We start from the raw sequence: 17,526 nt of genomic DNA on the forward strand, positions 1-17,526 counted from the left end.
GAGCGGGGCGCCGAGGAGGAGCGGGGCGCTGAGAAGCGAGACTTCTGAAACGATGGGACGGACGCCCTGATTTGCACTCCAACCATGGATCTTCTTCCTCAGCTTCACTCTACAGCAGAGTCAGGGTGACACTGGCTACAGGAGCAAATAACCCCAAATTTCAGTGGCTCAACATGGGAGGATTTTGGTTTTTTTATTAACTTAATAGATAAGCATGAGTGTCATTAGCAGGCAGCTTTCCACCCAGCAGGCAGTCATTTAGGGCCCCGGGGCCCTTCCTTTTCCCATCCCCTTGGTCTACCCCAGTGTTTTTCAACCTTTTCGCCTCTCAGCACGCTTGGTGGAATTAAACTTCCATGGTACACTTAAATTATGTTAATCAAAAAAAAGAGTAAAAAAAAGAATATGCTTACTGCACTTTCAACTTTTTTCAAAAATAATTCAGAATTATTTTGAATTATCTTCAAAAATTATCTTTGAAAAATTAAATTAATAATCTTTAAATTTTTTGAAGCACACCAGGAAAAGGCAGGACTGCGTATGGCCCACCTTGGCCCTGGTGTGACCCACATCACCCCCATTCACACTCTTCTGCTAAGGTAAGAGCTCACAGCTCACCTGGGTACAAGGAGGGCTGGGAAATGCGGTCTCTGAGCAGCCACTTCCCAGCCAATGACTGCACACCGTGAAGGAGCAAGCCTCACCTGGGTGGAGAGCTACTCACCTTGACCCCTTAAAAATGGGCGTCATATAAAGTAGAGAGGCAAATACATACAGCAGGAGAGACACAATGTATAGTTCAAGTGGATGATCTTACGTCTCACCCTAGAGGGAAGTCAGTGCAGATCTGAGGGAGCAACAGTAAGGCTTGAACTCAAAATGTGTCTCCTTCTCAGAGGACTTTGCCCTCAGGCTCTAGAGTTTGGCTCTAAGACTTCTCCATCAACAAGGCCTTCTGTGTTTTTTTTTAGCTGCTAGTGGACTCTAAGGGAAAGATGTTATCTCTACAAAAACCAAAATATAAATCATGAGAGGCTTTATACATTAAAGTCAAGATTTTTAGCTTTGGAAATACAGTACATCTTAGTGGAATATATAAAATCCACCCAAATTTTTAGGATTCCATTTTAAGAGGAATAAGCAAGGGCATTAAATATGTGGACCTCAGCAAAGTGAAAGAAAATAAAAGTAACAAATTGGCAATTAGACTATTTTATCTATATCAAAATTACCTAGAATCTATTTATTCGTGACTTCCTTTATTTCTAACATTTGAAAGGATAGCTATGATTTTATGTAAAAGAAATTCAACTATCAATTTGCTTAGCTAAAATTCAAAAATATTCTGCAGTCCAGGAGACAGACCATGCTGACATTTGAACTAGCTGCGCATAATTGTGATACCATCATAAAACTCCTTTACATCTAATATAGTAGTCCATGCATGATCCTCAATTTTAAATCTCCAAATTCTAAAGCAACTTGCCATAGAAAAGCATTTAGCTTCACTTACAAACAAACGCCAGTGAAGGAGGATGCAAAGGAGCAAGGCACAGAGAAGAAGCAGGGCTTGGAAATCAGCTGAGTTGGAAGTGGGCCCTAGACAAGAATCAGGTTTTATTTTAAATCCTGGTCCTTCTACCCAAGAGAAATCACCTAGAAATACTGACTGTACCTCAACCCTTGATTCAGTTTGAAATGAAAGTGCTGATCTCAAAACTCCAATTCGTAGAAAACCAGGGTTCCTAAATTCTACATGGTATTATAGTTTATGTTTTGGTAGCGCCCAAATGATCTAGCTTAAAGTTAATTCCACTAAAAACTAAGTTACCCATTGATGAATATTTTTTGCAACTCTCTCCCTGTGGTTGTTTTAAGGAAAATACGGATGGTGATTTAAATGATCAGTTGCCACAGAAATAGTCCAGCTTCATAGACATTCCATAGAAATGATTCAAAAACATATTTTCTTACATAATAACCCAGAGGATCTGACTGTAAATTTTAAATCATGGTGAGATTATGTAGAAGTTGAATATTTTCATCATAACCACTGGATGGCAACATACATTAACAGTGAGTGGAGAATATCAATATGAAAGCCACTCTTCTGCTTTATTCCATTTCCTCTGCATTTTTAGATACAGAGCCTTCTAGAGATGTTAGGGACGGTAAACAAGAGTGATTGGGAAGTGAAAGAACTAGATTTTGGAACAAAAGTGCTATTTCTGCAAGTGCTTCATTTGTAAATAACCCATGATTTGAGTGCTTAACCAAGAGTTGCAAGAAAATGAGGTGCCTGCCAGAGGTAAGAGTTAAGCCACAATTCCGTATTTACCAGAATATGCAGCAGCCTTGAACTGAATATTTATTAATGGTAGCGAAATTTTTCATTGTCTGCAATAAATCAAGCTTGTTGCTCCCCATTTGTGAGTGGAAACTTACAGCTCAACCCCACCTCAGGTCTTCTCCACTACCACAAGTTTTCCAAGCTATGGACAGAGGCCACCTGAAGGACTCCTCTGACCCAGGAGGCTCCTATGACTCAGTGAACAGTTAGCTCCTCTGTGTCCCCACCATGGGTTTTGGGGACCTTTGTCCTGCAGGCACTGTAGGATAGGGGAATGTTAGGACCCTCTGGAAGCTGGCAAGATGGGTGATATTTACATGATGTCTCCACTTCTCCCAGGAGGAGATGGAACTCTCATTCTAAACCAGAGGTTCTCAACCTGTGGATCACGACCCCTTTGTAACAATGAAAATACATCTCAGCATTAGGAAGGTTGAGATCCACTGTTCTAAACCCTTATAGCCAACATCTAAGCCCAAACTGAAAACCCAATTGTCAGGAATCAGGTTGTAAACCCTGGAAAAAGTTGGAGTACTAGAGGAAAAACCTGCCAAAGTTTACTCTGAGGACCTTGAGAGATCAGCCTTCACAGTCACTAGAACAGAAATTCTCAAATTCTGATGTGTCTACAATTCACTGGGGAGCTGCTTAATTAATGAAGCAAGCTCAGCCCCTCTAGGAGAGCCTACGGTGCAGCTAGAAATTGTATTTTAACAAACTGCTACTGATGTAAATTGTCCACCAACCACACTTTGAGAAACACTATCTAGAAAAACTCAATAGTTCCAAGGCCCTGAGCCAGCCACCTCCAGTTTCCACAAAGACAGAGAAAAGTCCTAAATCAATGCTTCCCCCGGCTGAGGAGGGCCACCCTTTCCAGCCTAGGTCAATCAGAACCCAGAGGCTGTCCCCAGCAGACTTGAGTGGAAGTAATAAGACCCAGGGGTGTGCTTGACTCCACTTCAGAGCCCCGTTTGCATGTCGTATTTAAAGCTACCTTTGCTCTGACTTTAACTTCAGTCTCTGGCAGGCTGCTGACTTTTCTTTGCTGGTTGGTACAACTGATTCATCTTTGGGAGATTCTTTAGACTTTCTAAAGCTTTTGATTTCATGGCCCTAGCCAACTTTGTATCTAACTTGTTTTTCCACAATCCCTGCCTGTCTCACTACGTGTTTCATTTTGTCTCCAGAGGTACCAGATTTGACCTTCATTCTGGCTCCAGTTTCAGCTACCCACATTTCGCTGTCACCTGAGTGGAGACCCCCAGATGCTTGGCTGTGGAAATACGCTGGATACAGTGCTCACATTGTGAGAGAACGTTTCAGCACCATTATAAACCAAAATGGATAAATAACTTCACTGACTAACGAAGCTGCATCAACGTCTGGGCTATTTTTTCCTTCATCATAAATACAGTAGAACCTCTGTAAGGTGACCCCCTGAGGGACTGCAATAAACTCATCTGCACAAGGAGCTAGGCCTAGTGTACTGATACGTACGTGTGGTGCACGTCTGGTCTGTGAAAATTAGGTCAACTTAAGGAGGTGGTCAATGTAGGGAGGTGGTCAGCTATGGAGGTTCTTTTGCACATCTGCATCTCTTTGTAATCATCATGTTGATAAAACTTAAATACCATTTGAGATGTGCTGGGGCCCATTAACCCAAAGTATCAGTAAGTCTTATTAAGTCCAACTCTGAAGCATATCTCAAATCCATCCATTCCCTGCCATCTCCATTGCTACCACCCCTCCTAGCCACAGTCATCTCACACCTGCAACATCTTCCTGATCTGTCTTCCACTTCAACACTTGCCCTTTCTCCCTATATTAAGCCAATGTGACCTTTAAAAAAATGTAAAGGAGTTCACGTCACTTCCTTGGTTAAAAATCTTTTAGTGGCTTCTTGTATGGCTTGAAAAAGACCAAACTCAGCGCCATGGGGTGTGCATGAAGGGGCTCTGCAGACCTTCCAATCCCCATTTCTTGCCTGTTTCCTTTTTGCCTACTACATTCTAGCTTTGTCAATTTCTTCCCCCATTTCTAGAATGCCACCAGAAGTTTCTGGTTTTGGGAACCAGAAACTGGAACTTTTATCTGGAACTGTTTTTAATCAGTTCTTGCCATAGTTGTCTCCAAGCTCCCTCCTTCTCAGAGGCCTTCTCTGACCTTCTTGCCTAAGTGCAGCCCACCACCAGGGGCTCGGTCACATTGCTCTACTGATTTCCTTCTAAACCTCCCCCTCCCCCCACATTGCTAGTGTAAGGCTGGTCGTGTGCCATATCAGTGGAATCAAGGAAGGATGAACGGATGAATAGGTAAGGTCTTGCTTTGGCAGGGTTGACATGGCCTTGAGTAAAATTTATGCTGTCTTCATTACAGGAGTGTTTTATGAGGTAGCAAAGATAGAACCTAGAAGTGCAAAGACATGTCTTTGAGTATCCACCGAGGCTTTACAGGAAAGTGAGGTTAGTATGAGAAAGGGACAGAGAGTCCTCTGGAGCCCATCTGAGCTATAAGAATTAGAAGTATGTGAATTATGTCCTGCAAGCCCCATTATTATAAGTGAGAGCTATTTCCATGAGGGAGAAAGGGCTTGCACAAGGAATTAGGGTCACCACCTAATAGAGTATTTCTTTAGAAGCATAAAAATGTTTGCTGTCTCTGTAAACTCTTTCCACAAGAAAGTTCGAGGTTGACTGGACTTGCTAATCTAAGCCCTGCTCTGTGCCCAGGTCAAACTTAGAAGGAAGTTGAAGTTTATAGTGTCCAAAAGATTTGGCATTAAAATACTGCAAAAGTATCATAAACATTTCTGATATTTATGCACACCTTGGAGGTGAAGTGTTAAGGATATCTGTCCCTGGAACAATTCTACCCATGGCTGAGAAGGAATATACTCTCAGTGTCCTAAAGCCACTATTTTCAAAAACATAGATCAATTTTGGAAAAATGCTAACTTTGTCACTGCTTCAGAAGGAAAAACCGTGAATTGAGCTGGGTACTTGCTGCCTTCTTCCAGAGATGCCAAGACCAGGAGAATACCTCCGTCCCTGGGCAAAGTCTCACAAAAGCAGCTTAGCTGTTTTGACCAGTCTAAGGTAGAAAACATAACATCTCCATCTAAACCTTTACGGGGTACACACTGGCACGGGAGCCAGACTTTATCCAACAGTCACTGGCCTGTCTTGTTGAAAACTGATATAGAGCAGTGGGTTCCGTGGAGGGCCACAGTCCTCAGGCCGATTCTGACATCTGTACCATGAAAGAAAGAGACTTTCCAAGGCTCTTCACACTTGGAGGTAGCAAAAGAGACTGGAAAAGAGTTAGCACTTTACAAACCATTAATTCAGTATCATGGCAGCAAATAAATAGGATTAGAACGTAATGACTTTTACTTTTAAGAATTATGGAAGAAAAGGAAATGGTCACACTTACTTTGTTTCTCTCCAAATTTTTTAGGACAGAGGCAGTATCTAGTGTAATAATGAAAAATAATACAAATATTATAAGTGCTGGGCAGATGAAAATCTATTCTATTTGAGAAGATCTTCCTCTGGCAGACTTCCTGCAAATCACCTCCCTCACCCAAGGAAGAGAGATGGGTTTTCCCTGCCACAGGAGCTAAGCCCTCCAAGCTCACTCTGTAGAAGCTGATACCCAGGAAGAGGAGGCCATGGGTGAGGAGGCTGCAGAGATTTGCCTCCTAGGGCATAAGATAGGTACCTCTCTCCAGAAGAGACAGAACCAGCTGAGTCCCCTCCGTATCTCTAATTAAAATATGAGGCATGCTGACCTGGCTTTCTTTCTAGAGGTCTGGGATGCTTAGCTCATCCGCCTGCAGCAGAAATTCTGAAGTGTCAGTGTGATTACTAAAAGTGCAGATTTATGTCCCATCCCATTCTTACTCTGGGGAGGGAGAGTGGGAACTGTAATTTTAAAGCACTACAAGAAATTCCAAAGTGCCTAGTGTCTAGGTAACACTTAGGGAACCTCTGGTTTACAGCAATGCTCCCAGCCTGGGTGGGTCATGGGATGCACGGTCCATTGAAGTTTCTGGGAGAATTTTTACCTTTTGTGTTTTTGTTCTGATAATTTTTCAAATGTTAAGAATATCCTGGATTACTTATAGCCAAGAGTTCTGCTGAAGTGTTTACAATTATGTTGGCACTGAGTACTTTTAACTTTCCCTTGATCTAGTGAGTCTTTGCACAGATTCAGATTTCTTTCTTTTAAATTACTCCATTGCCCTCCCTCCAAGGGCAATGGAGTAATAGATCCTCTCCAAGGATCTATGAATCAAAATTTATCCACCTAAATCCCTGTAGATGGAGTACTGTTTCCAATTTTTCATGACTGTGAACAATGCTATAAGAAAGATTGGTATGTATCTTTACATCCATATTTACACGTCTATAATTTACACATAATTTATATTTTTCCCATCTTCTGAAGCATTTCTATGGGATAAATTCCAAAAGGTATGAGCAATTATAACTATTGGACGTTTACAGTCCTGGAAGCTGAGTGTTCACACCAGAGTGATGCCGAAATCACATAATTTCATTTGTTCAGGAACAGAACAGAAGAAGGAAAGGGCACATTTTGACAAATAACATGGACATATTGAATTTGGGAGGTTTATGGGATGCCCAATAAGCAATGGGCAATGGGCTTGGAGCTCAAAAGAGAGGACTTCTCCAAAGCGAAAGATGTGGGAAGTGCCACCCATGGGGGTGAGGGCAGCCTGGAGAGCAAGGACAGGAGGGAGGAAGAAGGATAAGGCCAGAACTCTGGAGCAACACAGAGGGACAGGAAGGGGACAGCAAGAGACTAGAAAAAAGGTCAGAAGGTCAGAGGAGAATCAGGAAGGAGAAACACCAGTGCCATAAGGGGAGAAAAAGTTAGAAGGCATGAACGATCCTCCATAAGCTGAGACTGTCCCTGATTTTCTTGTTCAGTGAAGTAGGTTACAAAACAGTATGTTCAATATAATATCAGTTTTCAACAAAAAATTAGATACACCCAAATGCTTAAGGAAAATTTCTGAAAGGAACAAGAGCAGCATTAAAAAAAAAAAAAAAGCAAAAAACAAAAGCCTGGAGAGTTTTGAGAATCAGAAACAGGAGGATGGGGCAGGGGAACTTTAACTTTTTATTTTGCACCATTTTGTACAGTTGGAATTCATTGTCATGAATGTACATTACTTTCTCACTAATGTTTTAAGGACCAATCAGCAGTATGATATTAAATTACCAGAGAGGAGAAGAAAGATGGGATTAAAAAGAATCCATGTTTTGTTTGTTTGTTTGTTTGTTTTGTTTTTGTTTTTTTGAGACAGAGCCTCAAGCTGTCCCCCTGGGTAGAGTGCTGTAGCATCACAGCTCACAGCATCCTCCAATTCCTGGGCTCAAGGGAGTCTCCTGCCTCAGCTTCCCAAGTAGCTGGGACCACAGGCGCCCGCCACAACGCCCAGCTGTTTTTTGGTTGCAGCTGTCATTGTTGTTTGGCAGGCCCGGGCTGGATTCGAACCCGCCACCTTAGGTGTATGTGGCTGGTGCCTTAGCCACTTGGGCCACAGGTGCCAAGCCAAGAATCCATTTCTTTAGCAAGAGGGGAGACAGGGTGACCTTTAGCAGAATGGTTTTAGGTGGAACTGTGAAGGCACTGCCACGGCCTAAAACACTGCTTCTTCAGCTTTACCAAGCAGAGAAGCCACCAGGGGATCTTGTTAAAATGCGGATTGTGATTCAGCAGGTCTGGCTGGGATTCCCCATTCCTAACAGCTTTCCACACAATATCAAGGTCCAAGTGCTATACTTTTGAGTTGCACAATAAAGCACGTAGAATGCAGGGACAGACGTTAGGGCAAAGAAACCGCTACTTCCCACAGTGTGTCCCCTGGAAGACGAACCCTAAGGCACACTCTGATGAAGAAGATTCCACAAGCAACAGGCTCGAGAAATACTCCACACCTACCCTGATGAGTCAGGTATGAGTGCTTCATTGAGAATTTTGGTATTGGCTTTTCGCTTGGGCATTCCTAACAGGTAGGGTTAACTTTGTAGAAATGAAAATATGTTTACCCCATTAGAATCCAATGTTCCTAACAGTCATCCTAGAAGGTGTGGGGAGCAGGAATGCAGGAGCAGACAGGCGGGACACTGATGTATGAAAAAGAACTATGTTTTGTCTCCAGTGCAACATCAGCAGAGGTCTCATAAAAGTGAGAAATTTCAAAAATAGACCTTGCTGGGAACAGGCACCAGTAAGCCTGGTGCTCCTCCATGGAAAATGCTAGAATGCCAGCAGATATCTGCAAAACTTTATTCCTAATATTTCTAGGTCCTTCTGAAACTTACCCTGGCACCAGCCCCAAAGCTGGCGGAAGAGCATACTTGTGAACGCGTAAACCTGGGTGCATTTGGACTACCGGAGGCTCCAGCAGACAAGAGCCAGATCCACAGAGGATGGCCTGACCTCCCTGTTGAGAGGTGCTGAGCTTGGCATGAGAACAAACTACCCTCCACAGTGATTAAGAACAGCCTGGGGGAGGCTGGGCAGCACTGATCTTTACTCACCTGCTGAGATGGAGCAACTGAGACCAAAAGAACCTCAGTGCTCAAATAACCTGCCAACAGCCCAGAGTCACCTGCTCAGGGCCTCCAGGTCTTGGCTGTCCTGAATGGCCTTTCAGATGCTCTTCACAGATTGTGCAGCTGAGGAGTGAGTTTCAATAGGAGACTGGATTTCAAAGGGCCCCTCTGTGCAGACCAGAGTGGAAACCATTCACCCTGGCATGCCTTTATCTTTTGAAAATACTGCCTCCTCTCTACCTTCTAAACTTGGCAGCAGAGAGTCCAAGCCTTATGAGGCAACTTGCACAGGGATTCAAATAACACCAAATTGGCCATGAAAGACACTCTGAAGCCTAAGCATTCACAGCTGTGTGTTCCATCCCCTCAGCCTTCCATCAGCTGTCTGCACAGCCAGTACCAATTGTGGTGTGTCTCTCAGATTTACAAGGGAGTGGCCTGCAAAATTCCCTTTCTCCTGGACCTTCAGATTTATATATTTTGAGAATAAATATATTCAAAAGCACCATGCACGTGGGGACTCCCTCAGAAACATTAAATTATGAGATAAAACAGAGACACATGCCCGTTACATAGAGCAGCATGAACACACACTCAGCGTAACTCAGCCTGACTATGTGGGGCCCCAGGAGGATGGAATGTTGTTCATGTTAATGCTGTTTTCAGTGCCAAACTGCAGGGTTCTCTCCCTCCACATTCAGAGTGGCGGCAAAGGGGCCCCAAATAGCTTTACTATTCATCTAACAAATACACATTCCCAACATTCAATTTGTCTTCAAATATCCTCCTTATCACACACACTGAATACACTTTAAGCTCTCAGGAGAGTTATTTGGAAAGTCAAGAGCCGGTTCCGTCGGCCCACACGGGATGCCACATGCCAGCAACCATGGAGCAGGCTTACCTTTTTATCCCATGTTCCCCATTCCAATGTGTTGATTTGAAAGAGTTTAGAAGCTAGTTTCCAATCTATAATGAGAAAGATTTTGTCCTCTATTTTTATAGGAAGCACTTTAATTGCTACTAATATCACTGAAGTGAGTATAGACCAAGGAGAAGGGGTACCCTTGAAATCATTGATTCCCAAAAGGCAAAATACTTCAAAAAAAAAAAAAATAGAAGAGATGGGTGGGAGAAGACTTTAAATTAGAGTTGTGCCCTTAGGATTTGTTTTAAAGTTCTGTCTGAGTTTCTCTACCCAGGAGCTGGGTAAAACTTCTCTATCTTCACCCATTAACAAAAATAGGATAAGCAGAGCTTCATTTGCTCATGGAACTGGCATTCCTTCCCTAAATTCCACAATATAACTGCAACCAGATAGGAGTGATCTGGGGGGAAGAAACTTCTCTAGTGTCCGGAAGAGCAAATAATGCATCTGAGGCCCTCATCACAAGATTTCTCACAGGGAAAACATAATGACCAAATTAAAATTATCCAAAGTTGTAAATGACTTCAAAAATTACAAAGTCACTTTGGGTCTTGCTTAGGCACAAGAGAAACTCCGGAACCAACTTTGGTCCCTGCCTTTCCTGACTAGCTGGGACACAGAAACCTCATCAAGGCCTAAATCCCTTGCTTCTGGGGTAAGACTACGATGGAGACTTGTCCACGTAAGAACACTCTGGGCTGGGAACACGCTGCCTGCCGGGGCTCTCCCTTCTGAGAAGGTGGGCCTGGAAATGGGCCTGGACAGTAACAAGAAAAGCATCACTTTCCAAGGTAGGAAACCCAGCCCGGGAATGAAAGGAGGGACACACTTGTTTTTAGACAGCCAGAGCGTTGACTTCTCCCATCTCCGCCCAGCCCACAGGGAATCCTTCTCTCGTCCACTGTTTGACCAGCACGGGGGTGACCACTGGGCTGAGCCAGATCCTCAGCCGGAGGGAGAACATAACCCCAAACACCACTGTCCTCAGGAGAGCTCTTGCATTACCTTTTTGCTTGTTGAAAAACAGCAGAGGAGGCGCGGCATGGGGACCTCGTGGTCCGGGGCTCTCAGGGCTCTGGTTGGAACCTGCCGCATCCGCAGGTGTCCGCGGGGACGTGGGCCCCTCGGGTGCCGGGGCTCCGTCTCCGGAGAGCAGCTCTGGGCGGGCCTGGGGGGCGGCCGGCACGAACGCAGGGAGGGGACCGGGCGCGCCCTCCTCGGCCCGCGCGCCGGGCTCCTCCCGGATGGCGTCCAGGGCGCCCGGCTTCATCGGCGGCGAGTCCTGCTCACGCTTGGGGCTCTCCTCCGAGGCTGAGGACGCGTCGCACGACTCGATGATGAGCTCGCTGTCCAGCTCGGCTTCGCGCTCCTCCCGCAGGATGCTGTACTGGATGGACGGCGAGGCGGGCGACGGCGGCGGGCCGCCCACGTGGCCGAAGGTCACGTAGCCCGAGGGGAGCGCGTCCTCGGCGGCCATCGGGTCCTCGGACACCAGCTCGATCTCAGAGTCGCCCGATTCCGCGCTGCTCGCCTCCTGGTCCAGGGGGCTGGGGATGGTCGGCCGCCCAGACCTGGCCTTGACTGCGGGCCTGTCGGCCACCTGGCCGGCCGGCCGCGGGCTGTCGGCAGAGTCGAAGGACAGCCCCTTGGACTCTTTAATGGCGGTGATGAGCTCGTCCTCCGAGATGCTGCCTTTCCCCTGGGACTCCGCAGCAGATGGCTCTGTCGTCCCACAGAACCGAGGAGCCAGAGAGGCACACACACGGACAGACAGATGGACAGACAGAGAGGAAACAAAACAAAATTCCATTAGATGTTTTGCTTGAGAAACGTATTTCATTAGCACGAAAGTAGTCTGTTTCCAGGGCAATACTGGAAACCTGGGCCACCTGAACTAAAAGGCTAATGACTGCTGATGGCCCAATGAGTCAGTTTTGCATGTTTGTCTATCTTAATCTAGCGATTTTTTTTAAATGACCCAGCAATTTCTTAGCGACAGAACTTCAGTTGTTTCTTTTTGTTTCAATGCAGCATAGATTCTAGAAGTCACCATTTTAATTTGATTCATTCTCTTGGGGAAGTTTTTCAGTTTTCACAGATTTCATGAGATAATCTGATGTACATAACTAATTGGGCCACCAATATGAACAGGTCTGGAAGTCATCCACTATTCTCACAGTTGCTCCTTTAATAACCGAGATAGGTAATTTGGAGGCTTGGATACAACCTGACTGCTGAGCTTTACCTATCATAGTTCTACGCTTTTCTAGTGGAGACTGCAACTGGGGGGAGTAATGTAAGAGATAATTTTTGCCAATTCCACCAAGCAGACGGTGTGGATTGCATAATGCATAATCCCATAAGCCTTGGGCAACCTGCTGCATTCCTGCCCTTCCTTTCACCTCCCTCACCTCCTCTGGAGAAGAACAAAGCCTGAGAGTCACCCCAGTCCCCTGGGTGAATGCCTGCCTTCTGCCTGATGTTTATCCAGATGGCCCGAAGGCCACACTCCTTATCTTGCTGAGCTCTTTCTCCCGGTGAATGAGAGACCTGGGATCACCATGACAACGGTGTTCTGGAGCTTGGTTTTCCCTTGCCACACAGCAGGGCCTTCTTTCAGAATATCTTAGACACTGGTCCTTGGGTCCTTTTGTGAGCAAGAACAAGCTGGCATTTCTCCAAAGCTTTGAGGTCACAGGGGTGGGGGTGGGGGGGATCTATGCCTAGATCCTCATTGCTTCAGGATTATGGGGGACCTTGATGGATAAAACAGTTTTGATTTTTCTAATTCATTATAAAGCAGAATTGATTGTATATTTTATCATTCATTCACGCATTCATTCGTGTTTTATTGAGAATCTAGTGTCTGTTAGGCCCTTTTCCAGGCACCTGGGATGTATTAGTGAATGAAACAGACAACAAAATTTTTTTACTGATATCCTAGTAGGAGGAACACAATATATATGTAAATAAATATGTTTATTATTTTATAAATATTATTTATATTACTTATATAATAATATATATGGTATTTACAGTATATAAATAGTATATTAGAAAAGTCTAAGTGTTATGGGAAAATATAGAGTAGGGTAAGGGAATCCCTAATGCCAGGACAAAGGGGAACAGAGAAAGGGTATGCTCTATGAGCTACGGGCTTTTGTTCCTTTAGTAACTAAAAAAAAAAAAACACTTCATTATCTCTCACATAATTGATGTTTTTAAAAAATATATTGTATGATTCCAAACTCTACTTTTATAACACTTAGTTTCCTAGTTGTGCACATATTCTTTGATTTCAAATAGCACAAAAGTCTAAACGTTTATATCAGCTTACTCCTGAATGGCAGGCAAGAACAAGGAAAAAGAAGGTAAGGAGTACAGGCTGCTGTAAGTTAGGGGATGTTCTGTACATCCAGACCACCAGCAGCAGCTTCGTCACAGCTGCATTTGTTGAGCATCTACTACGTGTCAGGCACTTTACCTGGAAAGTGGAAATGGGTTAAGTGACTTGTCCAGGGAAATATAGTGGTTTTTCTCTTTTTGCCCCCGTAAGTCCATTCTAATCCTTCTCTGCCCTGTTCTGTCCTCTGAGAGGCTGATCTATATAGAAGGGATTACCCAGGATCCCTTCTCCTCTGGTTTCAGGGGTTTCTATTTTTGGTTTTCTGTCTTTTTTTTTTTTTCCCCAGCCCATAGGAAGCATGAAGGAGGAGGGAAATGTCGAGGTATTTATCCCCTCTGCTGCTTCTGAAGATCCAGCTTTTCCCACATTTCAGGAATTCTGGTCCTGCTTGCTCCATTAGGTCTAGGGGTGGTACTAGCTCCCTAATGGCTTTTCATCATTTGTTGGTTCTCTCGACCATCTTTACACATCTGTAAGTAGCCCATTCCATAAACTCCCTTCAATTGCAATCTCGAGCGTGTCACTTGTTTCCTGCCAGGACTCCAAATGATAAAGGCACCTGGCTAGAAATGGTTTGGCTTGAATTTGAACATGTTTTTCTATTTCTTGTGTTTTTTCCACTATTTCATACTATACCTGTTTAAAAGCAGTGTGGGGTTTGAGATGGGCAAGTTATATTTTGGAGGATGAGAAAGAAGAAGAAAAGTAAACTAGAAAAGCACAAGCCAAAGAATAAAGCTGGACTCCTACCTATGTCATAATCAGGAATTCACTCAAATCAATTAGTAACCTGAATATAACAGCTAAAACAATAATAGAAGCCAACATAGGTGGGAATCTTTGTGCTCTTGGATTAGATAATAATTTCTTAGCTAAGACTCCAAAAACAGAAGCAAAAAAGAAAAATGGATTAATTGGTCTTCACTAAAATTTCATGCTTTAGAGAACACCATCAAGAGAGTGAAAGCACAGTTCACAGAAGGAGAGAAAATATCTGCAAATAATATGCTATATCTGATGAGGGACATGTATCCAGAACATATAAAACACTGGGAGGACTAGAAGCAGACTTAGCACATAGCTCTTGAGGAGAGGATCAAAAGTTGCAGGCAGATGCTTATCTACAGATGGCTCTTCCTGGAAAGAACGTAAAACACCAAAGAAGCAATAGAAAACATTCAGAGTGAAGGAGAAGGTGACGGAGAGATTCATTTGGCAAGATTGAAGGAAACTTTGGGGAGGCATCCACACATGGGGAAGGACGGGGGGAACCCTGAGGCTCCATGTTCATCCTGCAGGCACTGTGACCTAGCTGTGAGGCCCCCACCATCACCACAGGCTTCTGGACTGATTGGCAAGTTGCTTGGAGGTTATACAGAGACACACACAGAAGAGTGGGTATAGCAGGGATGTGGTGGCAATTCCAAGTCACTGCAACTGACACCATTTGGAGCTCTCAGGTACAGGGTGCCAGGTATATGCAGAGGCTCAGAACTGCAACAGAAGCCTTTGAAGTGCCCCTGCTGGGATGGAGTGGGAGTGGACAGAGCAGATGCCCCTCTTTGCCCCTGTGACTGGGAGCTGAACACGTCTTGCTCCCTGAGCAGAGGGATGCCTGAGGGATGCCAGCACAGTGGCTGCTTCACTGGGATCTGGGCCAGGGGTAACCTTAGCCACGTGGTGGTCCCAGCTCACTCCCAAAATCTTGTGACCCCCAAATTGTTTCCCACTCTGTGTGGCTCTACCTCTGGATTCTGAATTGCTGGAACTACCCCACCAATGCAGCCCACCTCTTCAGTTCTGGCACTGTTTTCTGACACCATGGCCTTGCCCAAATAGCTCCTATCCTACCACCAGGCTGCAGCTCCAGCTCTGAAGTTCCAGCTGTAGCTGGGCTGGAGGCTCTGCCCCAGGTTTCACTGCAGCTTCTGGGATTGCAGCTTTGCCCCTCTGAGGTTACAGTGCTGACTCTGGAACCCAGAACTCTGCCCCCGTGGCTTCAGTACTACTGCTGGGCCCATGATTCTACCCATGAGATTCCAATGCTGTGCTTAAATTCCAAGACCCCACACATAAATCTCCACCACTACTGTTGGGCCTACAGAACCAACCCAGGACAATGCTCTGCCAAGGACCCTACAGCTTCCAGTCACCATTATACCTAGACCCAGTTTGAGCAAATGCCCACAGCCCAGAAACCCATGACCATTGCCTAGATAGCCTCATTAAGCTGCCACTGTCACCTGTGTGGGGAGACAGAACAATCCCCACAACTCCAGCCTCTATGGAGAGAAGTATTACCTAGGCCCTAACTTGAGCTTCCAATACTGATCTAGGAATAATCCACTACCCCACCCTAAGATCATCCAGCACTGGCTGGAACTGTGGTAATCACAGTGGAATGGGAGAAAAGAAAACAATTGCATTACAGGCTCTCAGTGTGCCCACCTATTCCTGCTGGGTCAACATTCCAGAGCAGGACAGAAATGTGCCATCTAGGGACTTTCCCTTCTTTTTACTAAGTAGGAGAATTCCCAGCAAAGAAAACATGCCTTTCAAATCTAAAAGGCCTGAGTTGAGAGAAGAGGATTCAGATGAGAAGAAACCAGCAAAAGATCTCTAACAACATGAAAGAACCAAACAGTTCAAAACCCCAAAGGGATCACAATGGACCTAAAGTAGTAGACCACAACCAAAAAGGAATTGTTGACATGTCAGAAATGGAATTCAGAATATGGATGGCAAATAAAATGAATAAAATTAAAGAGAAAGTTGATCACCCCCCCCATAAAAAGCCAAAAAAATTCAAGAAATCTATGAAAAAAATGAAAAAGTCATTAAATAAATAGACAACATAAGAAAGGATAAAATAGAATTTAAAGAAATTAGACAGTCATTTAGGGGCTATAAAATACAGGAGAAACCTTTAGTAATAGGCTAAACCAAACAGAAAAAAGAATATGAGAGCTTGGATAGAAAGCTCTCAAACTAAAGCATGCATTCAGAGATGTAGAAAAGAGAATAAAGACTGAACAATCACTCAGAGAAACATGGGACTGTGGAAAGAAAATTACTATATGAATTATAGGTATTCCTGAAGGAGAAGAAAAAAGAACAAGAAACAGGAAAAATCTATTCAAAGGAATTAATGAGAAAAACTTCCACGGTATTGCCAGAGATTCAGATATCCAGCTATACAAGATGGTCACTGAACTCTAGGAAGATTCATAGCAAACTGGACAACAGGACATCTCCAACATACATAGTTATCAAGCCAAAGTTGAAATGAAGGAGAAAATTCCACAAGCAGCATGATAAAAGTAACAAGTACCTACAAATGAAAATTCAGCAGGCTAAAAGCAGACTTCTCAACAAAGATCTTAGAAGCCAGAAGGGATTGAGGACCCATCTTCAGTCCTCTTAAATAGAATAACTGCTAACCAAGAATCTTATATCCTACAAAACTAACTTTCATAAAACAATGGAGAAATAAAAGACATATCTAGACAAGCAAATGCTAAGGGAATTTGTCACAGATAGAGCTTTATTATAGGAAATACTCAGAACTGCTTTATACATGGATCAGCACAACAGATACTCACCAATGTATCACCAGCTAAAGCTTATAGCTCTCTCAAGAAAAAAAAAAGAAGCACAAATGGGAAAACAAAGTGATAAGGTATTACATAACATGATGACCAGAACAACATTGAATGCCCCACTCAAAAGATAGACTGGCTGAATGGATGACAAAACAACTCAAGTTCCCACTGTCTCCAGGAAACACATCTAACCAATAAAGGACTCACACAGACTCAAGATTAAAAAAAAAAGATTCCATGTAAACTGAAAGGAAATAGAGCAGGTATAGCCATTCTAATATCCAATAAAATAGACTTTAAATCAACAATGATAAAAAAAGAAAAAGATGCTCATTATATAATGATAAAGGGGAAGCAATTCAACAAGAACATAAAAAAATCCTAAATATATATCCACTTAACATAGGAGCTCCCAGATTCATAAAGCAGATCCTACTAGTCCTAAGCAAAGAGATAAACAGTAGCATTGTAATTGCAGGGAACTTCAACACTCCACTGACAGAGCTGGGCAGGTCACTGAAGCAGAAAATCAGTTAAGAAACACTGGACTTAAATGAGACTCTAGAACAAAAAGACCTAACAGACAATTACAAAACATTCACCCCTAAATTACTGAATATACATTCTTCTCATCAGCACAGGGAATT

General features: G+C 43.8%; 1 protein-coding gene across 1 annotated transcript in view; it reads right to left on the reverse strand.

Annotated features, from left to right (window-relative positions):
• RTN1 (reticulon 1) overlaps positions 1–17,526 on the reverse strand; it is a 278,817-nt gene that overhangs the window by 105,952 nt on the left and 155,339 nt on the right. The window contains exon 3 of the mRNA XM_012807983.1: positions 10,877–11,593. Coding sequence (XP_012663437.1) covers positions 10,877–11,593 — 717 coding nt within the window. The remainder of the gene's footprint in view (positions 1–10,876; positions 11,594–17,526) is intronic.

Source organism: Otolemur garnettii, unplaced genomic scaffold, assembly GCF_000181295.1.
Source record: "Otolemur garnettii isolate 467f Iridium unplaced genomic scaffold, OtoGar3 scaffold00081, whole genome shotgun sequence".
NCBI classification, from domain to species: domain Eukaryota; kingdom Metazoa; phylum Chordata; class Mammalia; order Primates; family Galagidae; genus Otolemur; species Otolemur garnettii.